The sequence below is a fragment of the Melopsittacus undulatus genome, chromosome 7 (assembly GCF_012275295.1).
Source record: "Melopsittacus undulatus isolate bMelUnd1 chromosome 7, bMelUnd1.mat.Z, whole genome shotgun sequence".
Taxonomy (NCBI): Eukaryota; Metazoa; Chordata; class Aves; order Psittaciformes; family Psittaculidae; genus Melopsittacus; species Melopsittacus undulatus.
In genome coordinates, this window is record NC_047533.1 from 61,811,611 (window position 1) to 61,826,917 (window position 15,307).

Genomic DNA, 15,307 nt, shown 5'->3' on the forward strand with positions numbered 1-15,307 from the left:
GCTCCCCTCCGCCGGCGGGCGAGGGTGTGACCCATTGGGAACACCCACCCACCTAGGCGTCCATGGTGGGAGCTGTCCGCCCGGCTGCGCCGAGCCGAGCCGCGGGCACCCCGCAGCCGCCTCCCGCAGACCCCTGCCCGCTGCCCGGCCCCGCTCCCGGCGTTTCTCCGCGTACTTTCCTCCCCCCCCTTTTTCTCCTTCCCCCCCCCTCTTTTTTCCCCCTTTCGGTGTCGGTGCGGGCTCCCGGATGGTTTGCACGCAGTAGCCGGGGGCCGTGCCTCCTCCCGCCGCGCCACCATGTCGTAGGGGAGGTGAGTGCAGCGCGGACTCTTGCGCGGGGCGCGGGGGAGCGAGGGGCGGGCAGCGGGGTGTCCGCTACCCCAGCCGGCATATCCAGGTCACGGCCGGTCCCGTCCCTATCCGTGAAAACTTCTTGGGAAGGACACGTCCATAGCTCGGCAGCGCCCGCGCCAGCGCCGCTGGGAAGCGCGGTGGCGGCGGCTGCTCCGCGGGTCGCGCTGGGATCCGCAGCCGCCTCCTCGGCCGGTGCCCGGCGGGGCCGTGGGTGCGGGTCGATGTTTGGCAGAACCTGCGAATGAGAGGGATGTTTGCGCTGTCGCGGTGGCTGTTGAGCACGAACCCCGCTCCCCGGGGCGAACGCGGACCTGCGCGCTTCTGTGCGTGCGTGCGCGCAGGGGGCGATTGGGGAGGAAGGTGCGCAGTGCCCAGCGCGGTGCCGCCGCTCCCCGACGGGCTCAGCCTCACCGCCCCGCTCCTAGCAGCACCCCTGTAACCCCGCGGAACTGTCCCCGCCGGGCCGTGGCCGGGAGCGGGGCTCGGTGGGTGCTGGGGCTGTTTGGGAGCGTGCGTCAGTGGCTGCCGGCCGCTTGCCGGGGATGTTATTTAGGGAGCGAGTTGGGAGCGCATCGCCTCAAAGTTTGCTTGGCGTCTATTTTTCTTGGTGCTTCCCTGGGAAAAGGATATTCCTGCAGCAGGGACACGGGCGCCGGGGGGGGAACACCGGGAGGGAGAGGGGGGTGGCTGCACCTCAGAGCCAGGGGCTGTCCCGGTGACCCCTCTCGCTGCCCCTGGACGGGGGGAGGCAGGGGCGGAGACGCCCGGCGGGATGCGCGGCTGTCGCGGAGCGGGGCCAGCGCGGCTGCGAGCGGAGGACGAGTCCTTGAACCCTCCTGCGCTCCGCTGCTTTATTTCATTTCATTCTATTTCTCGGTTAAACCACCGCTGCATATTCATGCGCCGCTGCAAGGCGGAAATCCCGGTCCGGCGGAGAGGCGATGCTTGGCCCTGCCGCCGGCGCGGGCACCGGAGGGGGGGGCGGCCGCGCCGCACACACCTCACCGGCCCGTGGGGAGCCTCCGCTCGCCTCTCCGCGACCCTTCGACGGGGGCACGTTCGGGCGGCAGGGTCGGGGTCCCGGCGGGGCGGACTACGGGGGCTGCGCGGGGCTGCGCGGCCGCGGCTGCCGCTGCGGCTTTAAGGAGATGCGTTTTCCAGCCTGTGTCGCAGCAACTTTGTATCAGTCATGTCGCCCGGCGGGTGACTGACTGCTCGCCCCAGCCAATGGGGCGGCGGGCCGGCCCCAGCCGCGCGGACCTCTGCGTCCCGTCTGCCAATGAGGGCGGGCTGGGGGCGGGACGTAAACTTCGACTTTAGGTGGGCATGTGACATGTTTTTAAAGGACTTGGCACCTTTTCCCGTCCCCTCCCGGGTGCCGCTCTGTGTCACCGGGCGGCGCGGCACGGCGCGCCTCACCTCGGGGGGGACGGAGGGGACGGGGCTGAACCCGACCGCCCCTCCGCTCCGCTCCGCGCCCCTCCGCCTGGGGCTCCGGGACTCGCCCCGCCGCAACAGTTACCGCGGGACCGGGGCCGACGCGGGGGGCGGGGGGCACCCCGACGTGCACCCGGAGGTGGGGTACTTTGGGGAGCACTTTGGGGGTCGTCACCCGGGGGCACCCGTCAGTGCTCTCCGTGGGGAGTGAGTGGGGGGGGTGTTACGGTGGTTATCTGGACCCTGTCCACCGTGGAGGGTGGGGAGTGTTGCTTGCGCGGGAGAAAAAGTGCTTTTCTGCATCGCTTTAGGGGCCGAGAGGGGGTTTGGGTTTTCCTATCCCCCCCACCCCTTCCCCCATTATCTTCCCCGGGTCGATCCCCGGCGGACGCGTGCGAAGGACGGAGGGAGCTCCCGGGCACTGCTGGCTTTTCCCATGCGCGATAATCCGGATTGTACCTGCGGGACAATTGACGGGGAGCTTGGGGTGGCGGATTAGGGGTGCAGAGCGGTGCGTAGTGCCCGGGAGCTGCGGTGATGGATGCTCCGCGCCGCGTAGGGCAGATAGGGAGATAGACGCGAGCGCTGCCTGCGCGGTCGTTCACACGCGTGTCCGTGCTTGTGAGGGCGGAGGGAGCAGCCCCACGCCGCGAGGGACACTACTCGAGCTCCTCGCCGTGCTTCGGTGCCCGGGGGAGAGGGGGCAAACCCTAGCCTATCTCTGTCGGCTAAACTCTGGTCTCCTGGTCGGTTTTATGTCGGCGGAGGGGCTCGCAAGCAATGACACTTAAATTTCGCTTTACAAACGTCAGGAAATAAGAAGTGGGTGGTCGCTCGAGCCATCGGGTTAGGATTTTCTTACGAAACGGGATTTACTTCAGGTTTTCCCGTATCTAGGTGACCTTTTGGTTGCAGGGATACCAGGTACCATTTGATTTCTGTTTTTTTAATTCGACTGTTGCTGCAAAACTGGTTTCATGCCTGATTGATCAGAGACTTATACTGCAGAGGTCTATGTTTGTTGATATGTTTGGGGTGAAATACATAACTCACAGTGTCCAAGTACTTGTTGTTTGGGGGAGGATCGGGTGTGTGGTGTGTGTCCTGGAGAAACTGCTGTGCTCATAATATAAGCTTCCTTCTGCAGAATATCAGATGGTCTCGGTTCTGATATGTAACACGAGTCAGCTTCTGTTGTGGTCTGTGTTAGTCCACAGTCAAATTCAGGTAGTGAAAGTTAGTAAAAAGGCATGTCTGTGCAGTAGGTGAAGTGTGGATGCTGCAGATAAACATGCTAGTCAAGTTGTAATAAGTTCTGCTGAGAAGAACAAACCTAAACCCTTGTGCTGTCAGCAAGCCGTGAGATGATTATTCGATTCTAGTACCCACTGAGGCACAGAAACCAGCACTCCCCAAGAATCTGTTTGCTGATGCATTTTACTAGTGTATAGCTGTCATTTTAAAGAGAACTTGTATCAGGCCACAGATAACCTTTCTGCTGTTCTTCAGTCCTTTCGGACGTATTTCCCAGGCAGTGCTTCCCTCTGTGCAAGTGCAGGACCAGGCCATTTCCATTTCTTATTTCTTTTTCCTTTGTGTGACCTGCATTTTTATTTGCTGAAGTTTCAAAGTGTGCTCGCTTATTGATTATGTATGGAGTTTGAAATTTACAGCTGTGGGAGAGAACACTGTAAGGCTTGTGCACCTGTGCAGAAAGGCCTATAACTGAGGTTTCCTGGTAGGCAAGGGTTCTGCTGGTGGTTCTGAGGGGTAGAATTCACTTACATCCTAATTTTAAGCCTTAACTAAGTTTACTGGTTTTCAGAAATGCTGGTCACTTGCAGCTGCAATTGATTTATCTAGGAATAAGAATTGCTCAGCACTTAAATCAGGGGTAGGAGTTTTTCTGGGAGTGACTTTATATGAATGTAGGGACTTTTGTGTTGAAATTTAGACTATAGGAATGTGATTTGATACTCGTGGTTGTGGGAGACACATGATTCTGTCTTCTAATAGAATTTGCTTGAGGTGAATGTAGACATAGAGCCATAGGTTTGAGTAAGGGGAAGGAGTATTTGAGTCATTAATTTATTTTTGGGGGGGGGCTTGTTTTATGATTTTCTTTATAACAACATTTTTAAGTAATGTTAAGTAATGGAATTAAACATTAAATCAAATGTTGGAAAATCCATGCATTCTGAAAAGAAAAACTTTGCATAATATTGATAATGTAACTATTCGCACTTGAGTTTCTACAGTTCTAATGATACTGTAAGCCTACTAGTTAAAATAAAAAGGAAATTGTTGTTGCTTACACATGACGTTCAGAACACTGGTAGCTAGGTCATGCATTTTGCTCTCTTCCTCGAGAGAGTGTCCTGCAGGATGGAAGGGTTTTTTTAGGGTCTATTTTAGAGCAAGGTTTACTTCTCTCTATATATTCCTCTTCCTGGCTGCCATGGAATTTTGCAGAACTACAGATGCATTTAACAGCCATGCATCCCCACCTAATGTGATGCCCTTCCTCTGTGGCAGGAACGTTTCCCATTTATCTTGCTTCTCTTCCCACCCAGCCAATCCTCCAGGTTTCCTCAGGTGATTGTACAAACAGTTTGTGTAACTGTAAAGGGGCAGACCAGCTCCTGGCCCCTTAGAACTACTGCTTCCTTCTAAAGCATCCTGTGTTACAGTGGATGATGAAGAGAAACGCCCTTAGCATAACAGCCTCCCTTGCTTTGCTCTCCCTGTAGTATGGTAGTGCAAGGTCCTTGGAGGAGCAGAGATGCAATGTCCAGTTTCCACAGGATTTAAGCCCTGCCTACTGCCAATGTATCCTTTCAGGACCTCTCTGGTTCCCCCTGTGTCCTTGCTACCCCCTTCCCTTTCTTCCAGGTCCAGAGGGGCAGCACTGACCGTGGGGCTGTGGCCAGCAGCAGTGGGCAGTGGTTGTGCTAATGCTGCAGAGCTGTTCCTTTTGGGGCAAGGCTGGGAGCAGTAATTTGGGTCTTTTCTGACTGCTGAACAGTTTTCTCTCAGAACCTATAGGGCTGTCATATCCGTGAGACCTTTTCCCTTGGTTTGATTGAAATTGCACAAATGGTTGAGAGATGATGGATGGGGCAGGGAAACGGGACTGGCAGGCAGAGAAGAGGATAGACAGAGTGAGCGGATACGCCTTGTTTCCTTAGGAAATTAGGAAATTTCCTTAGGAAGTCACACTGTCCTGTCATTTATTAATTTTACTTTTTTGTATATGTCTTTGCTAGTTATGGAGACAAAAGGATACCACAGCTACCCAGAAGGCTTAGATATGGAGAGACGGTGGGGTCAAGTTTCTCAGTCTGTGGAGTATTCTTCTGTAGGTGCTGGAGAGCAGACTGATGACAATAACTATATGGAGATTGTAAACGTAAGCTGTGCTGCTGGAGCTTTTGCAAACAGCAGCACTCAAGGAAACAACAAAGAAAAACCTGAGCTACTCTCCTGCCTGCAGCAAGACAGCAGTCAGCCTGGTCTTCTGCCCTCTGACATCAAAACCGAAACGGAGTCCAAGGAGCTGTCAGCAACAGTGGCTGAATCCATGGGTTTATATATGGATTCAATACGAGATGCCGATTACCCCTACGATCAGCAGAACCAGGGAAGCCCAGGGAAGATGTACCAGAATGTGGAGCAGCTGGTGAAGCTCTACAAGGAGAATGGCCACTGCTCTTCTCCCCTCCACAGCACCAGCAGACCCTTGAGGTCTTTGATGTCAGACTCTGGGAGCACTGTAAACGGTGGTGCCATGCACACTATTGTCAAAAGCCCTATCATGTGTCAAGAGAAAAGCCCTTCGGGCTGCAGCCCTCACAATATGGCTTCCTCGGTGTGTAGTCCTGCGGGAGTTAACTCTGTGTCCTCAACTACTGCTAACTTTGGGAACTTTGCCGTGCACAGCCCCATTGGCCAGGGAACCCCTTTGTCACGCTCGCCGAACGTTGAAAACCGAGGGTCTATGTTGCACAGTCCCGCACACGTTAGCAATGTGGGGTCTCCACTTTCTAGCCCTATAAGTAGCATGAAATCACCAATTTCTAGTCCTCCCAGTCACTGCAGTGTGAAATCTCCTGTCTCAAGTCCCAGTAATATCACTATGCGATCTTCTGTGTCCAGTCCTGCGAACCTGAACTCGAGGAGCTCCATTGCCAGCCCTTCCAATGCCAATAATAGGTCCACTCGTTCTAGTCCAGCGGTTAGCACTGTGGGATCATCCATCTGTAGCCCCATAAACAACTCCCTAGGATTCCCAGCTTCCAGCACGCCAGCGGGACCTAGCAGAAGCCAAGATACCGTTCCCAGTCCAGAAACAAAAGACAAGGGTGCTCAAGAACTCACATTTCCTAAGATGGAGGAAATGGAGAACGCCATCTCCAACAACAGTCAGATGAACCTTGTTCAGTTCATAAAGCCTGAGCCAGACGGTTCCTTTGGCAGTGCGTGCATTGGTGACAGCAGCAAAATAAACTCAGATTCCCCCTTTTCAGTACCGGTGAAGCAAGAGTCAGCCAAGCATCCTTGCTCTGGTGCGTCTTTTAAAGGGAATCAAACAGTAAATCCTTTTCCATTTACAGATGGCTCGTATTTTTCTTTTATGGATGACAAAGACTATTACTCTCTTTCTGGGATTTTAGGACCACCTGTTTCTTCATTTGATGGAAGTTGTGAAGGTAGCAGTTTTCCAAATCCAGGCCTACGTGTGGGAATTAAGCAGGAGCCTGATGATGGCAGCTATTACCAAGAAAACAGTATACCATCCTCTGCCATTGTGGGTGTAAATTCAGGTGGACAGTCATTTCACTACAGGATCGGTGCCCAAGGCACGATATCTTTGTCGCGACCGGTTGCTCGAGAGCAGGCATTTCAGCACTTGAGCTCGTTCCCTCCTGTCAGCACGCTAGTGGAGACCTGGAAGTCGCATTCGGAGTTGGCATCCAGAAGAAGTGATGGGTATCCAGTTCTAGAGTACATTCCAGAAAATGTGTCCAGGTGAGCAGGCAAATTACTTCTATCCTCTACCTCTCCCTTCTTTATTTTCTTCTTCCCCTGCATTAAACTTAAAAGGCGTGGATTAAAATGGGGACCAGGGCAGTATTTCTCAAGCTGATCCATAATTCTTCATTTGCATTTCAGTTCTTATTGTTAGATTTGCTGTGTTTTTACTCTGCCTTTAATAAAAACTAAGTGCTGGCTTTAATATTTAAAAAGAACATATTATATTCTGTTGTTATTAGATTTGAACGTGTAGCTCTAGTATGTTTATGAGCTCTTACTGCTATAAATGTTGTTTTTCCTATAATGAGAGCTTAGTAAAATTGCTCTCGTGTGTCCTATAATGGTTATTCTTTCTTAGCTGGTGCTTGAGTGTGCTGTACCTCAGATGAAATGTTGAGAAGAGGATAAGAAAACGATAGTGTCAGGAATCTGGTTTTGTTAAGATGCATGATTATAAGTTTGCACTGGACTTTAATTGGTTAAGTGTAAAAACTAAACCTTACAAGCCTGTGGCAACATATTATTTCTGTATTTTAACTGTAGGAACATTTGGTTTGTATATATAGAAAAATGCCTCCAGAAGGAGGAGGGCTGTTAAAACTTGACGCATTTGAAAGGGATAAATGGATAAACTGATCTCCTCACTTTTGGTGGAAGAGAAATATGCAAGTGTCGTTTGAATTTGTGTTTCTTGGCTGACTTGTAGAGCATGCACTTCTTCAGCAAACAGGTGTTCATGTATCCATAAAGGACACTTACTTTCATGAGCTATCTGGTTACATAATCAATGTTACGAGTTATTAAGTGCATCTGACAGTATGACTGAGTTAGAATAGTTGCACAGACTCTTCCTGTGTCAAACAGGCTTGCCAAAGCTTTGTGCTAAAGCTCAGTGAAATAACCAGTAACAGAATTTGCCTTTACCTTTCTCAAGTCTTTTTTTTTTATTCATCATGAGATATGCAACTGCCCTCGGGGAATGAAACGTCTGCCTTATTCTTGGAGTGGGGTGAAGAGGATGCATAGTGTTTTCCATATTTATATGATGCTAAATATTTCTGAAGAAATAGTGTTGCAGTGAAAAACTTAATACTTAAAATAATGGTGCTTTTGAGGAAGGAAAAGAGCCTATCTATCCAGGAGGGCAAAAAAAAGGCTTTACATATTTTCACTTTATTCTCAGATCTGTTCACTACCTCTGCAATCTCCTTATTGTTTTGCAAGCCATGCTTCACTTCTGCTTTGACCGTTTCAGATATGGTCTCTAAAGAATGTGCTTTTTAATACCTCTTTCTCAACTTAAAAAGGCTATATACCACCTTCATACTGAACTTTGCATGTAGCTGGGTATTTGTCACCATCCAGGCTTGGCTTAAATGTGTTTTCTTGAATCAAGGAAGATGAAGTTGCTGTTTTCTAGTTATTTTACCTGATGAAATTTTCATAAACTGCATTATTTATATGGTGCGAAAAGTTCACCAGAAGACTGATGGGATGCCTGAAAATAAAGACCCAGTATTTTACTAAAGCCTTTGTGGTTGAGCACTGTTACTTGGGCAAGTAGCTCCTGCCAGCCGTGAGAACTCTTGCATAAGTGCTGCTTGCACTGAGTCAAGGTTGCCATCGTTGCAGGGACATGCACGATAAATAGAGAAATGCAGGTAGGAGCATGGTTGTCATCAGTAGTTACGTTTTGAATGTCAGTTTCTCATGAGGCTTGCGAAGGAGTCTCTTCATCTGACATTAGTCCGCAGTAGCTCTTCCCATCTGTTTACCTCTAGACCAGTAAATGGGTATGTCATCAGGCTTGATGATGACACAGGCTTGATACACTTTCCTGTCTTTGTTCTCTCCGCTGGTATCTCAGTAAGATATGATGGTAAGCATAGCTGTTTCTTTGCAGGATTGAAATCCTGCAGTTTTTAGCGCTCAGAGCTATTGCTGCATTTGTGGAGTTCTGTTCAGGTGATGGAGATCTGCAAGGTTGCGACACTTCAGGCATCCTGATCTGTAGTTCAGATTAGGACGTGTCATCATTTCAAATCTCTAAACTCAGCTCCATTATTTAACAAAATGTTGCACTTAATCTGCTTGGCAGTGGCTTTATGCTAACAGGTGCAGCTGGGAGCCTGTGCAAAGCCTTTACAAGTTCCAAGGTAAATTCATGTAGAGGTCATTTTAGCAGTACAGATTTGAATGAATAGGTGCCTGCTCAGGTATTTGTCTGCTGACAAGGCAAATTTTAAAGACTTATCTTAGGGTGTTCCACATGTAAAAGCTCATTCTTGCTAATGAACCTTGAACTGATCTTTGCTTTTCATTTCTGTGCTGCGTTCCAGCTAAAACAAGAGGAAATCAGGCACAAGTTTGTTCATGCTTCAAAGTGTTGTAATAAAGCGCTCATAGTTTAAAACCATGTCAGGCCCGAGGTGGGTTTCAGCTGTCCCATGTCAGCATGGTATGGGGATGGTAAAGTCTTTCTTCCTTCATGTCATCATTTAAGCAGCATTGCATCTCTGCACTCTACATCCAAGCTAGATCCTTGTTATTTCCAGTCAAGCTTTTTTTTCCCTGATGCATCAACCATATGAGGCATCATACATTTTGCAGACCTCTACAGCTGTGATTAACCCTTCAAAGTCTGCAATATTTTTAAGTTTCTGGTATTGTAAGTCTTCATCTTTTTTCAGATATACTTATGCTGCAGTATAAATTGCCTTAAGCAAAGACTAAAGTGAAGGGAAAAAAAATAGGCTATATGGTTCTCTTAAGTCAGTAAATGACCAGCATTGAGTATATCTTGTTTTGACAGCATTGTTTTCTGAACCTTGATAACATACCTTTTTTGGACTGCATCTGTCTTGCAGCTGACATGCTGGAAAGGAGTGGGTGAGCAGGAGTAAAGAAGACTTTTCACACTAAGAGTGAATCTTCAGATTGAACATTAATTTTTTTCCCCCTGTTAGAATATCACCTTTCTCAAGTCAGTTATACTTGCTGATAGTATCTGCTAAACATAGTTTAGGCATTTAAAATCCCTTGCTACCTTATTGACTGTGCCAAGTCCCTGCTGTCAGCCAGAACATTTCTCTTTTTCTCTTTCAGTTACTTTTATTAGATGTCCACAGTTACGGTTTTTTTTAAGTTACTTGCTGGTAACTTTCTTTATAACTTTGCTTGTGTTTGGGTTGCAAGAGCCTCTTAAGCAAACTCAGGTTCCCTTATTGCTTTAAAAATGTTTTTCTCCTGCTAATATGCATGCAGAACATGTCTTTGTTTTTGACATATTTTTACATGTTTAATTTTTAGAGAGGGTGAATCATACCTGTATGTCTGTGTGTGTAGATCCCCCCTCCATGAATGGCATTTCCTATGAAATAATGGTTTCTAAACTAAATAATAACAAAGTGGCCTTGAAAAAGAAGATAAGTGTGATTGTGGTTTGTCATTGATGGAAACCTACACTGAGAGTCCAGATAGATTTAGGGAGATTGCTCATCTGAATGACGACGGTACCAGTCTAAGCCTCATGGTCATGCCAATTACGCAGTTTTCAGAATGGCCTCAGAAAATGTAATGGTTGCTTGAAGCAACAGTAAAAATTGGGGAGAATGACCTTTCCGCTGCATTAGCTCTTAGACAAAGCTGCTTCTGCAAGTGTGCCTTTTCCCTCTGATTTCCATATTAACTCATGTATGTACACATACATACTTGCTTTTCGCAGAAGTTCTGGTAGAAACAAAGGACTGAAACTCCTACTGTGGTTTATTCCTGGCAGTTCTACTGGTGTAATCCAGTGTGATGTAATCTAGTATATTACTATTTTAACGTAAATTGCATACATTTATCAATAGTTATATTTCAGTTGTTGTCATTCAGACAAGAAGAGTTCTCTTCAGTGTTTCATGATATTCTAGGGTCTGATTTGAAAGACTGTCATTGACTTCTTTGGGTTTACGGTCAAATCTTTGAACAAACATTGACAGTATTTTAGGGACTTCTATCTGTTCCTGAGCTATTCACATGGATCAGTGGTTTTGAATAGACCTTACCTGTAGCAACCCCCAGGACCTCACCCAACCCAACACAGAACAGAAAGAACCAACCCAATAGCATGATCTTCATTTGTGTGTAACCTTTATTGACTTGAATGGGTGATTCTGCTTAAATCTAATTTCAGGCTATTGCAGGTATTTTTGTAAATAAACTTTTATGTTAAATATTATCTAGAATAGACACTTATCAGAATTATACCTGCCAGAGAGACAGAGGTCTGGTAAATAGTATTTTTAGAACTTATGAATGGCCTTGACCTCTGTTTGTTTGCTGTTGACTTTATGGTAGAAGACCATGCTGTTAAAATATTTCTCCATGCTTGGCAGGACTCTTTTCCCCTTTTGCTTCCCACAAATTCACTGTGCAAACTTTCTTTTTCAACAGTGATTCTTTAATATTGTAGACTGTAGCCTTAAATCTGTACTTTTTCTCTCTTTTTTTTCTTCCATTTCGTAAAGTTATAGTTGCTTTTTTTGTAGGTTCGTGTATGTTTTTGTGTAATTTTTAACAGTTCTGGATATAATCTTGATACAGTAGGAACTTCTGCATATATATGTCTGTATTTCTTGCTGTAGAAGTTAAAAAGTCTCTATCAGTATGTCCGGGCAGGAGATCTGAAGGTTCTCCTTAGCATACAAGCATGCATTCAACAGCCCCATACTTTCTACACCTTTCTTTGGTACTTTCTTGAGGGTGCTCTTTGTTTTATTTTACTGTTTTATTAAGGAGTTCAGAATCTTCATAAAGTATCATTTGAAAACGTGACTGCTACTGGTGCCTATTTTCCCCTTAAATTTATACACATCAATTGACTCCTGTGCTGTGGCAGGGAGAAGGCCACATTGCTGGGAAATTGTGTTCCATAAATGGGCAGATCTTCTAAATCTGGGGAAATAAGAGCTCTGTTGTCAATACATATGCCAATATCTAGGGGTTGGTTGTTTCTTTGTGTGTGGGGGTAAGTAATGTTGCGTGTTACTAAAACATTTCTGTTGCAAGTTGATACCGTGGAACTTTGCAGTATATAGCTGTTGGAAATCAGCTTGCCATAGTTTATTCTGATTATAGTTAATAATTGCTTCCTAGCTATCACTTTTGATGATATAAAATCCCACTATGATATCATCTTCTGATGGTTTTCTGAAAAAGGGAAAGGTGAGATCACCTGTGTGCACAGATCTTAGCAAGCAGAAGAAATTTTGATTGTATTCTGACAGTATGGATCAGCCCATCTTCATGAGGACTGGAAGACAAAAATGTCTGAAATATGTACTGTGTAAAAATGTTTCCATCCTATTTTATGGGATACGTGTTGCAGTTATGCAGGTAAACATAGGGATTGCTGCAGTGGTATCAGCACTCATGCAGTACTGGTATTGTCTGCAGAGGGAGTAAATGGTTACGTTGTGATTCCATAACTTGGCCTTACTAAAACAACACTTAGCATTCATGGAACTTAAACCTGCTGGGAAGTGCTTTGCCTGCTGAATCAGATTTCTAGATACGTATTGGTGCTTTGCTGAACCCAGGACTGAGTAGTGGTCCCTGTTGGGTGGTGTTTGTACCTGAACAGTATGTTGTTTGTAGTGGTGAAATAACAGCCTTGGGCCATGCCTTGTCTGGTCTGACTCTGGTTTTGGTCTTTGGATGTGTTGTATGGGAGACCCAAGTTAGGTTCCTTATGCAGTTCACTCTGAAGCTCTTAAAACCAACAGAAAAAGGCAACCTGCTGAGCAGTGTCGATGACATGGACGCAAGAACAAACTGAAGGGACAGAAAGGGAAAGGAGCCTAAGAAATAATCCTAAATACACATTTATGCTAAGAGGTAATGTATTGCCAAGCCATAATCTTGGCACTTGTATTTTCAGGGTATGTTTTCAAAAGGCAGTTTTTGTTTTTTAACTGTGTGTACTAAGTCTTCAAATGGACTTGTAGGATCTGGAATAAAAAAATGGACTGATTTCAACCAAAACTTTTTGGGAGAACACTGGAATTCTGTGATTTCAGATTTAAGCTCTCAGAGGTCAGAAAATACTACATTTTAAAATGACTATAGAGCCATAACTTGTTTTCTGGCAAATGTGTCTTGCAAGTGTGGCTGTATAAGAATGATAAAAATGGTCTGACAAGGAAGCTACAAAGGGTGTGTGAAAAACAAGTATTAAATATGTTTAAGTCGAATACATGAGTGAGTTTTCACATGCAGCTGGTTGCTACACAGTGCTTGGTGCTTGACATATGAATTACTTTACTTTAGCTGCAGTCTCCTATGAGTGAGAGATCTGTGAAGAAAAAACTATTTCCACTGTGTGCAATTGCCCAAGTCCTTGCAGCATTATTGGGGATGTTTGAATGCACCCTAAATAGACCATGGCATGATTTGACTGCTTGCTGCCCTGCTAGTGCAAACTGCAGTGGAAGGCCACCATCTGTTGGATCCTCATGAAAACCCTCTCCTGCTGGAATCACATTGGTTTTGCTTCTGGAGGAGACTTCTTGGAGGAAGGCATGCTTTTTTGACTTATGCTACAGGAGGGGGGTTCATAGGTCAGGAAGACCTTCCTTATCCATGCCAGCAGTTCCCAGCATACCTGCTCCAGTACCACTAATGACAAGAGTGGCAGCAGTGGCTCTTGGCTCAGCGCCGGGCTCCCTTTTCACACTTGGAAGCAGGATGAGTGTGCATCCTTATTAATACATGTCTTTCTGTTCAGGACCCCCGGAGTTTTACAAAACTTTGGGAGCTGATTTACTTCTGGGACATTTTCAAATAAACTGTCTCTTTAAATAGGAAGCCTTAACCTTGTTTGGGTGTTCTGATTTTTGGTTTTGGTTTGTTAACATGGCTTACCAGAGCTTAACAGTGTTTTCTGAAAGGATGGGATCTGGGTGGTTGTCTCTCTCTGCTTTACTGAAATCAGTGCTGAAGGATTTGAAACACAAAACCAACGTCCATTCTTCCCAGTCCCCAGGAACACCTTCTCCTTCCGCCCAAATAAAACATAACAAAATGAAAGCTGCAGAAAACCAAACCCATGCTGTTGATGATTCTGGATTCTTGTGAAAGTAATTAACACTGGTTGTATCTATTCAGTATGTGAATAAATATATGTGCAAGACAGTTTCTTTATTAAACTGTATTATAACAAATTCCCATGTTAGTGGCAGGTCACAAGGAAAGAACTTGAATTTTATTTCTTTAAACTGTGAATTAAGCTCCTGCAATTGCATTAGAATATGTTGTTTGCTGGGTGCTAAATTAAATTTCTACAAATCTGAAATCTGTAAGCTGCGTATTTACATCGTGGTCCTAATTGGTAGCTTAAATTTCATATTTGAAGGTAGGGTAACTTTGGGTTAATATATAAAGATACTTCTTTAGAAAGGAAATAGTAAACTTTGGTTGGAACATCTCAGCAGAAACAGAATCCAGTATTTGTGGATAATATGTAAAATGGCTTATAGGAATTCGTATTCTCTCTTCAGTGTGCATGGGTACACTGCTGATTGTGGTTAGTGATAATAATAGATCAAAGAGTTACAACCCTGAGGTTAAAAAGCAAATTTCAGACTAATTGCTGAATGTTTCTGACAATTTTTATATCACTTTACTAATTTTGATTCTTTCTTCTAAACAGTACTATCTGCTTGCTTCTGGAGGTGAAATAACTCTTTGAATGGGCTTTCAGGCTAAAATTTGGACAGGACACAGGAATGTTTTCTGTTTAGCTTTTCTTTCCTTGTCTGCTTCTGAGAGGTACTGTCCCAGGTTTCTAAAAGTGATGGCTTTATAAACCAATTCCCTAGGAATTAGGTTTCTGGGGGAAAAAATGAATTAAAAAGACTCTTTATTATTAATGTTTTCTGAATCTTTTGGATTTGGGAGAATTATCTTTCTTCCATTTTTGTATGTGTGTATATGACCATTTCAGGTTTGTATTCAGTCTTAAGTCTACAAAGTAAACATGTATTTTAGAGGTTTATTTTGGGTATTGCAATCTATCAGTGGTGTTATGGTCAGAACTGGGAAGTAAGTAGGTATGATTGTCCTGACTAGGATTTTGACTGTCCCAGCTGCTGTACTGTAGAGTCTTGCTAGCATTTTTTGACAGTGGTTTTCTGAATGCTGTGTTGTGCTGACCAAAACCGATTGCTACAGTACTTCATTTCTTCTGTTTGCCTCCTCTTCTTCCATACCTGCCTCGAAGAATTGGGTTGGAGGGGCTCAGGCGTCCCCAGGGGAGGTTGGAGCAGTTCTCTAGGCAAAGCAGTGCTCTGCTCAACAGAGTTTTAAGCCAGGCTGTGCTTGATGGCAGATTCAGGGCACGTAGGAAAAGGAATAGCCACTGAGTTTTGCTGGTGTGAGAATGGGCTGAAGTGCCTGTACCATCAGAGGCACATTGCCTGGCCATGACAGGCAGCTG

At 45.8% G+C, this 15,307-nt stretch overlaps 1 protein-coding gene across 2 annotated transcripts in view; it reads left to right on the plus strand.

Annotated features, from left to right (window-relative positions):
- The first annotated feature begins 228 nt into the window (after positions 1–228).
- NR3C2 (nuclear receptor subfamily 3 group C member 2) overlaps positions 229–15,307 on the plus strand; it is a 208,458-nt gene continuing 193,379 nt past the window's right edge. Inside the window, exons 1-2 of one of the 2 annotated variants that reach the window (XM_034064607.1) lie at positions 229–311; positions 5,058–6,819. In XM_034064607.1, the coding sequence (XP_033920498.1) occupies positions 5,060–6,819 (1,760 nt within the window). In that variant the 5' untranslated portion in view covers positions 229–311; positions 5,058–5,059. Of the gene's footprint in view, positions 312–5,044; positions 6,820–15,307 lie in introns of those variants that run through there. The other variant, XM_005146571.3, reaches the window with a different exon arrangement.